At 34.1% G+C, this 10449-nt stretch overlaps 1 protein-coding gene across 1 annotated transcript; it reads left to right on the plus strand.

Moving 5' to 3' along the window:
• Nucleotides 1-84: 84 nt before the first annotated feature.
• LOC140442857 (uncharacterized) lies at nt 85-9809 on the plus strand. The gene is made up of 2 exons (XM_072533822.1): nt 85-606; nt 7928-9809. Exons 1-2 carry the CDS (start codon nt 287-289, stop codon nt 8319-8321), a joined length of 714 nt encoding a protein of 237 aa, XP_072389923.1. The 5' UTR covers nt 85-286; the 3' UTR covers nt 8322-9809.
• Nucleotides 9810-10449: the final 640 nt, after the last annotated feature.

Below are 10449 nucleotides of genomic sequence, written 5' to 3' on the forward strand. Positions count from 1 at the left end.
TTTCCGCTTCAAGTACACTGACACCACAACTACATAATATCACGAGTGCATCGCGTTATTTTGCAGCATTTACAGAATTAGTTCATTAGCGCGTTCCAGATTACTCATATACATAACCTAAATAATCATTATTCAATTTCTCTTGTGCATTGATTTTTGTATCGCGTGAATTTTTTTCTTAATCGCGATAAAATGTAAAACTTAATACGCTCTAAAAGATTCACGAACACAAAGAAATAAAATGCAATTTTTCTAACAACTGCAGCTTAGTTTAGATCCAACAATAATGGCTTTTAAGTCCATATTACTCTTAACAGCCTCTCTACTAGTGGTTAGTGCCGAAAATAGCGGATTTAAAGTGTTAGAAAGGGCATTTCACCAGTGTGCGAGTAAGGACGAAATGTTTAAATGCTTCAAAATACAGGCACTTAAAGTGGCGAATAGAGCAGTTATGTTAAAACAGTTAAATTTGTTCGACGGTGTCAATCTAGTGGCCAATAGTAGGCAATCGAGGGATCTACAGTCAGCGTTACAATTAAATGATACAAAGTTAGAACAGCTTGATACAGAAGTGTTAGATGGCATGTTGAGTGATACTGCTACTAGGTAATTAAATGTCAATTTTTTATTGTTTATATGTTGTTTGAAGCATTAAATATTTCCTAAAAGACTGCTAAAAAATACAAGCCATTACTTTGCTTCTTTTGTTGCGCCGTTCCCTTTCGAAGAATGGCGATACAAATATCAATTGTAGATATAGAAACTGCTGCAAAAATATTTCTGTGGATAAGCCATCAAAGCATCTCCTTAGGTCCTTCGACAACATGAGTTCTGGCGTCTTCCTACTAATCTTTTTCCTCGTACTTAGCTTCTAATACGATAATTACCTATTATATTTTCTTCTCTTTGATCATGCTTAGCAATTTTTTTGTTTACTTATCCGAATTACCTCAACATTAATAACTTTTTGTATTTATGTTTAAATTAAGTTAAATTTAATTGAATTATCTCAGGGTTCTTTACTGCAAACAAAAATATTTTACCTTCAATTCGTGGCTTCTAGTATTTTCTGGATGCTGGCTTTTTTTAGAATAGACAAGGAGAATAAATATTATATACACAATTTATGACCTTTAAAAAATACACCATTTATTTTAATACCATATAGAAATATAAAAATAAAGATAAAGATATCTATTCCTCAGAACAAAAGAAAACTTCATTTTGTTATCTCCCTGTTAAACCAAGTTATTTAATTTACTGTAAAAATTGTTCTATTTAACTTTCTTAATAACGATAAAAGTACGCAAGACTGCATACCTTGGACACATACTAAGAAATAATAAATATAGTCTTCTGCAGGTCATCATGCAGGGTAGAGTCGATAGCAAAAATATCAGGGAATGCAGGGATGGCAGGGAATAGGTAGAAAGAGGAAGTCATGGCTGCGAAATATTCGAGACTGGACAAACATGACTGTAGACGAATTATTCCACGTTGCAAAAGACAGAGAAGCTTTTAAAAATGTGGTCGCCAACCTCCGTTAATGGGGACGGCATAGGAAGAAGAAGAACTTTCTTAAAAAAACAAACAAAATTTTATAAAGTGCCAATTATCTGATTTGTAAATTACTATTACTACTACTATTGGTTTACAGCGTTCTCCGACGCCTTCTGACTCCTAACCGCCATTCTTTTCTATTTAACCATAGGCCTGGAGGGATTTTCTTTCCTCTAGTTCTTTTTCAATTCCCTCTCTCCACCTTCTTCTCGGCCTTTCTCTTTTTCTTCTTCCTTGTGGTGTCCACGTCAAAATATGTTTCGGAATCCTGTCATCTGGCATTCTCTGTACATGGCCGTACCATATTAACTGTTTTTATGTCATAAACTATTGTATGCTTGACTCCCATCGTTTCTCGTATTCTCTCATTTGGTATCCGATCTCTTCTTGATTTGCCTGCTGCTCTTCTCCAGAAGTCAATTTCTTTTGCTAGTAACAGTTTCTCTGTTCTTTGTTTCATTGACCAAACTTCACTGCCATATGTGATTACACTTTTAAGTACGGTATTGTATATGAGTTGTTTGTTCGCTTTAGATATTGTTTGGTCCCACACAATGCCGTTCATCATGGATATGGCTTTTCTACCCTGTATGTTTCTGGCTTATATACCAGCATCGAGTGTTCCATATTGAGTTAGCTTCATACCCAGGTACTTGTATTCATCACAGTGTCTAATTTCTACCCCATCGTCTAATATAATGGACTGCTTTGTCCCTCCAATACACATGGTTTCAGTTTTCTTAATGTTGACTTCGAGACCCCATTTGTTATATTCTTCTATTAGCTTCCGAGTCATGTAACTGAAGTCGTCATGATCTTGAGTAATCAGCGAAACATAAGGTGTACAGTGTAGTCTCGTCATTTAGAGAGATTCCCATGCCATTACATTTTCTTTTCCACAGCTTGAGTGCTTGTTCCAGATAAATTTTGAAAAGGGTATTCGAAATACAGCAACCATGCTTTAGTCCTTTCGTGACCTTAAATTCCTTAGATATCCTTGATCCCGTTTTAATTTTTGCAGTCGTTTCATTATACAGACTTTGGACGGCTTTGATCAGACCATGCTTAATGTTGGTTTGCTGTAGGGTTGACCATAGTTTACTGAGGGGTACACTGTCATGTACCCCTCAAGCGCTGTCACGCTTTTTGTAAGTCTACGTACACCAGGTGAACTTCTTTATTACGGCTGTTTCTTTTCTGAATAACTTACGTAATAGAGTACAAGTGGTCTACTGTGGATCGTCCAGCTCTAAAACCAGCTTGTTTCTCTGCTTCTTAATCTCTATTGTCATTTTCTATTTTGTTCTTAATAAGTTTCCCATACATCCTACTGTTTACCGCAATTCCTCTGTAATTTTCACACTGATCCTTACTGTCCTTTTTGTGGATAGTTGACATGATAGATAATTTCCATTCTTTTGGTAATTCGGCCCCATTTAAGCAGTCTTGAAAGAGTTTTTTTAACTGTTCCTGGAGTTTGTCTGTGCCGGCTTTCAGTAATTCTGCAGGGATGTCACTAGAACCAGGGGATTTTCCATTTTTCAGAGATTTGGTTATTTCTATCATCTCTGATATACTCATTTGTAATGGTGATGAATTTATACGTATACCAATCGTGTTGTATTTGACGTTAGTAAATTCTGGTCTTTGTTCTGTTAGTAATTTTTTAAAATATTCTGATCTGTAAATTTTATTCTTTTTAATCACTTACTTTATAATATTGGTTTAAAAAAACATGTATGGTACAAATCCAACGCTTATTTCACAAATAAATTGACTGACCTTTTTGCTTCACTCTCTGCGATGTTTCCCGACAGACACTGATTTAGTCTCCGGATTGTGTTCCCGCAAAACTGTCCAATTATCCAAACACGTGTAGCTCTGCTTCCTCCTTCCAAAACTGTTACACCAATCAACACCAAATTTCCTCCAAAATTAAAATTCCGACTCGTTTCAAAATAATAATATTGGCACTCTTTTAGCCAAACGGTTTACCCGCCTCGACTAGTTTTCTTGTACACACTTTATATAAATTTTCTTTCTTTACTTATAGATTTAGAAGGCTCTTCGGACACAAGGAGTTTGAAATTCTCAAACTGGTCTCGATTCGCCTTCAACTATTCTGCTAACTATCACCAATTTAACTTACAAACAACAACTTATACTTTTACACACTGTTCTTAAACTGGACTTCTCATTCTGGATGGTAACAACTTAATGATTGAAATCTCCTGGTTCAATTTTCAAGTCGTCTTACTCTCCTATTCTCCTATCCTCGTTCTTCCTAGCCAATCATGCAGATTCATTCTTTTTACCTATCTTCAAAATTTAGTATTTTTAAATTTTAAGAAGTCAAACGTGTTTTACCCATTATGGTTTTTCCCTAAATTAACAGAAGAGAATACCGACTAACCTTTCGTTTGTGTCTACAGGCAAATTCGTATTTGTAAAAGATAACGTCTAATTAGGATAATTAACCCAGGTACTCCTGAAACTTTTTATCCCAAAATTTTTAATAAATTATGGCTATGAATGGCTTTCTACTTTACAATATTATATACGAGTTTTACAAATAAAATTTTTTATTTAGTTTGGCCGTTTTTGAGTTATCAGGTGTATGTTAAAACCAACAGTGGGAATTCAAGCTACTTAAGAATCAACGATTTCATTATACAATAAATAAAACTAATTATAAAAATTTAAGTTATTTTTTATTATGGTAACTAAAAAACATGATTTAGGGTGAAGTGCAACATCGCACTTGTTACATCTAAACTATGCCTGCTTATGACATACACCACACCTTGTTTGTTTTTCTTGATAAATGACGATATGGTCTAATTTATCGTACCTTGACTCAAAATGTGTAGGTTGACTTTTTTTTGACGGTCCGCGTTTAGTTGTTTTCTTATACATTTCCAGTAATCCTGACGCTATGCATCTTCTGAATGCTAGGTGATCCATATTCCCACCACTACTTTTATGCAATTGCCAGGCATTGTGCCATATCAAGACAATGCAAAAATAAACTAAAGTACCATTTCTTGTTTCTGATACCTATTCTGTATAAGCTTATGTTTTGGTCTGCACTGTCTTCTTCTTCTTCAAGTGCCATCTTCGTTCCGAAGGTTGGCGATCATCAGGGCTATACGTATTTTCGAAACTGTTGACCAAAACAATTCGTTGCTGCTACAGCTATACCATTTCCGTAGATTCTTTAGCCAGGAGTTTCGTCTTCTTCCTATGGACCTTTTTCCTGCTATTTTCCCTTGCATAATTATTCGAAGCAGGTCATATCTTTCGCCTCTTGTAATGTGTCCCAAGTATTGCAGTTTTCGTTTTTTGATCGTAAATATGACTTCCTTTTCTTTATTCATTCTTCTCAAGACCTCGACATTTGTGACTCTCTCGGTCCATGATATTCTCAGGATTCTGCGATACATCCACAGTTCAAATGCCTCTAATTTGAAGCACTGTCTACTCCTCCCATATTTTCATTATATTTTTTTATCATAAATGGCAGTGGGATGAGTATACTTTTCTTTTCTTTCTTTTCATTTATATACTATAAAATTTTCGTCTTCTACGAGTAAGTATTCAAATACACCCCTCTGATCTTTTTTAAAAAGAGTGGAATTTTTTAGAAGACAACCCAGAACTCGATTTTCTCGAAGTGTTCGAGTGCATTTTAAATTTCTTGCTGTTAGCTCACGTAGTAATAAAAGTGAGGTAAAAAAATAGAATAACAGACAAATAGAATACAGAATAAGTAAAACGGCGTACCTGGATTATTAGACTGCAATTTATCGGCAAATGACAATACGACACTGGCTCCTAATCCTAATTCCTTGTTTGTATCAGAAAGTGGAGTTTTGGCACCTTGATAAGGTTCAAACCACTCGACGTATCCCTGTTTTGTGGTTCCGACCCATAATTTATAGCCCCATCTAATGGGATACCTCGGATAAACTGATTTGATCCATGCTGCCCATAGTAAGGGACCATCGCTTCATCAACACTGTGATGTTCTTCAAATGGGCGAAACATATGAAAATTTTTATTGATTATGTCAAATAGCGGACGCATTTTAGCACATTTATCGCCTTTCTGTAATTCAGTATTATCAGAAAGATGTATATTTTGTATAATAAAATTTTATCTATCTCACAATATAGCCGAATACACCAACTTACACCATGCGTCATCGTTGTTTTCCTAGTACATCTCAAGTAATATACCAAAGAAACACCTAATTTCATTTTAATTGATATCTCCAGAGCGATTGTGGTGAAATGCATATAGACTACTAAAATGTGTAATTAGGTCCACAACTGTAAAGGCGTGAGAAAATTTTTTGGTTCACTTAATGGCTTCTAGTCGGAAAAATTGGGACCAATATTTTGGTTTATCCAAGAATACTCTCTTTTTATCTTCGGTTTAGGTTGTGAAAGAAATTAATGCTATTGTGAAAAACCGTTCCTGAACTAAAATCAGATGCTTAAACGCATTGATTGGGCTTTGGCATACAGAGGCTGAAGAGAAGAACAGTGGAGTAAGGTAATTTGAAGTAATGAAACCAGAATCTCGATCTTTGGGAAGATATAATGCAATCCAAACTGCTGCCGACTAACAGAGATTTGTTTGAAAGTGATGCACAACAGTACATCTTCCAGCAGCAAGCAGCATGGAACGCCTTGTCATACGGCTAAGGCTTCCATGTAATGGTTAAGAAACCATGACATTACTGTCCTGCCTTGGCCTGAAAATAGTTCCGATCTAAATCCGATAGAAAATTTATGGTCAAGGCTGAAAGTGTTACTATTACGGTGAAACCTAAGTAACCAGAGAGAACTGGTAGAAGCCATTATTCAAAACTAGTTAAGAGTTTTTACACCAGAAGATTTGGCTTGTCTCGTGAACTCCATGCCTCGCAGAATCGAGTCTGTCCTAAAATACTAAGATTATCCTACCAAACACAAATTTTCTTGATAATAATCATTGTATCATTTTTTTAAAATATATCTACTAATAGCTAACGGCTGTTACTTTACTTATTTTTAAACTTTTAGAGGGTTTTTTCTCTTAAAATAGACGTTACATATTATGTAGAAGCATAAAACGATGCAATAAAATTGCAGATAATTTTATAAATAAGTCTTGTGAAAAAAATAGCGAAATGACATCTTAAATTTATTACAAGCTGAACAAATATACCATCAGATAATAAGGACAATTAATGAAATTAACAAGAACAACAAGACCAGAGTTATAATGCCAACAGGGGAAACAGAATGCATAGAACTAAAAGGAGGAATCCGCCAAGGAGACTCGCTCAGCCCATTTTTACTCAATATGGTGATGAATCAAATAATATGGGAGCGCATAAAATTACGATACTATGCTATGCCGATGATGCAGTACTAATTGCTGATAACGAAGATAACCTACAAAGGCAGCTCTACACCTTCAATATCACAGCAAATAAACTTAATATGAGAATATCAGTAGAAACAACTAAATGTATCAGTAATCAGCAAAAGTAATCAGTAAAGAGCCGCGTAGAGGCAAACTAGAAATAGACGGCAAAATTGTAGAACAAGTAATGAAATTCAATTACCTAGGAGTAGAGATCACTAGTGACAGGGATATAAGAACAGAGACCACAAGGCAAGCATCAAAAGCGGCAAGAGTAAGTGGTTGCCTCCGAGAAACCATATAGAGAAACAAATATCTGACCACGAAAAGCAAAATGAAAGTATACAAGACAACAGTAAGACCAATCCTAACATATGCAGCGGAGACAAGGACCGATACAAGAAAGACGAAACAACAAATCAACAATATCGAAATGAAAATATTAAGATCAATAGCGGGCATATCATTAAGAGACAGACAAACCAACAGAAGTATCCGCGAACCATGCAAAATTCAAAATATTAATAAGTGGATAAAAAAAAGAAAAAAAACTGGAACGAACATGTAAACCGAATGGGACTAGATAGATTAGCGAACATCTGTAAAAACAACAAGCTGTATAGCAGAAGACCCGTTAGAAGGCCGCCAAAAAGGTAGAAAGATAATGTACAGTCAACAATGACTGAAACAGAATAAGAGGCAGACAAACAGGAGTAATCCTAGTCGCGCGAAGAAGAAGAAGAAGAAGAAAAAAAAAAGAATGCTGATGACAAAACTAAAATTTTGTAAAGTTTCCAGAGCTTTGGCCGCTAGTGTATATATTAATTAAAAATATGCAATGAAAGATCAAGGGTAAACTATTTACGATTTATATCATATTCTATAATTTTAGTTATTTTTTCTTTTTTTTTATACTTACTGTGTTGGCTTTAAAAAAATTTACTTGTTGTAGGTTTATGGATAGCCATCAATTAGAAATCAAAGTCCCTGAGCTAGTCGAAGAGGGAAGAAAGCGAAAAAACAAAGGAGGTGGAAATAACGCAGCTCTGTACTGGGCACTTGCAATTAAAGGAACCTTTTTAGCAATAGCCTATCAAGGTATTGCTGTCATGTCGGGACTTGCTTTGATAATGGGTAAGATGGCGCTGCTGCTATCAGCGATTTTAGGATTAAAGAAACTGGTCAGTGGTGGACAAGAACAAACAACATTCGAAATTGTGAAACAGCCTAAATATTCTGAATCTCACAGTCATTCTACATCTTATGAAGATGAAGGGTATAGTCATCACAGGATGTATGATGCGGGAGATAACGCTTCTAGAAGGATTATTAGAACCTACATTTAAGATTTGATATGTATATACTTATTGCCAAATGATATTTATTAAGATAATAATTTATTTTATTACTTTTAAGTACCTAGATATAGATCATTTTTAAGATTTAGCTCGCTCTATTATTTATTTATTAGTAATTTATTTAGTTTGTATAATAAGTTTTATTAATTTTATATAATAATATATAATTCTGAAGAGTTGCAGCTTCCATTTCCTTGCAATACGTAAAATGGGATATATTTTCATTTATGAAACAAGAATGAAAGGGTTCTGATTTGTTTTTATTGTTAAAGGATCGATTTGAAAACTTTGACGCTCAATAGACCACCAGAATTTTTTTTTATAAAAAAAGGTTTTATTTTTTTTTATTTAAAAGTTTTATCAATCACATCTACTAACTAGAAGTGTTGAGTAACACAACAATATATTATTAAACAGCGGTGTATAATATGGGAGAGTTGGCTAAAACAGGAAAGTCTGGTAAAACGGGATACCGACTATAATTTAAAAATAAGCGGCGCTATCTAATGGCCGGGGATGTTAATTACTACAGATACCGTCTATTTGCATGTAGCAGGAGGTTACTCTGATTAATTTTTGATCTGTGGCTTGTGGCAAATGCTAGTTTGAAAAAGTAAGGTTCTGCTAATTAGTTTCATCCGTAGTTAGTTAAGAATTATAAAGTTTAAAACAACAAAATAAATACCGGTGAGTATTTTTTATGTTCCTCTATATAATCTATATAATATGAGTGTGTTTTGCGATGTTTTTGATTATGATAACTGTTTCTTTTTGTTAAAAAATTTCAAAACATTATTCAGTGTTTAGTTGGGTAAAATTGGATGTCGAGTGGTTGGGTAAAACTGGATACTATCGCGTTTCGTCCAACCAAAACGAAGATACTTTTAACAAGCATATTAAATTTAATTTTTTTTAGTATTATTTTTATTAAAATATGGGAAAATATAAAAGAAAAAGTAATCGGCAGTCTTGAAATGAGGAAAGTATACGCCAAGCAGTGGAAGAGGTTCTTGGCGGAAGAATGGGTTATCTTCAGGCTTCTACAGAATTTGGGATACCTCGAACAACTATTAAAGCCAGAGTAAAAAGAAATTAAAAATGGAACTCTCGAACGAGAAAATTCAGCAAAGAAAGAATTAGGTCATCTCAGACTGGTTTTCACAGCGGAACAAGAGGAGGAGTTGGTGGAACACATTTTGTTAATAAAATCAGGACTATGTGGTTTTACTTTGAATTACTTTCGAAGTTGGGCTTTTCAGTTAGCTCAATACAATGGATTAGATAATCCATATATTAGAGACACAAAATGGCCGGTGAAGCTTGGTTATACAGTTTTCTAAAAAGACATCCAACCGTTAAACTTCGTACCCCTGAACCAACATCTCTAGCTAGAGCCATTTTTGCTGTAAAAAATATTTTTCCTTGCTTGAAAAAATAAGAAATATATTCCAAAACCAAGAAAAAAAAAAAAAGAAAGAAATAAAATGGATAGCCGTTCAGATGATGAAGACGAAGTTTGCATTTATTCCTTGGAACAGTATTCCAAATTAAAATTAGATGATCGTTGGGTAATGTGTGGGCAATGTCGACTTTGGGCCCACGAAGCTTACAACGGGGTAGAGAATGATGGTGAGCCATACTCATGCAATTTTTGTCGGTATTAAACTATAAATTTATTTAATATTAATGTTATATGAATGTTTTTTTTTTCAAGTCAATATATTTAACTTTAATATCGTCTTTATTCACATTCAAAAACCATTCCGTTTTACCCGAACAGGTGGACAAAACGGGATACTTTGACATTAAAAAAAGAATTGACTTTTTCAATGTTATCGTAGCTATTCTAAAAATACGAAGTGATCAATGAAGAACTTATAGTTAAACCCTATTCATTTTACAAATTCCCAATTGTCAATAGAAGCACGTGAAAGCCAAACAGGGTCGTACTGATGTGTATCATGTGATTTTTAAAAATATTTACTTTTGAAACTGTTAGTGTAAGAATTTCTTGAAATTTAATCATTATATCACAATTAAACTAAACTCTAAAAAATAACGCGACCAGTAAATAACTTAACAATAACTATAACATAAATATAACACAATGTATTAA

This window comes from Diabrotica undecimpunctata, chromosome 6, assembly GCF_040954645.1.
Source record: "Diabrotica undecimpunctata isolate CICGRU chromosome 6, icDiaUnde3, whole genome shotgun sequence".
NCBI lineage: Eukaryota > Metazoa > Arthropoda > Insecta > Coleoptera > Chrysomelidae > Diabrotica > Diabrotica undecimpunctata.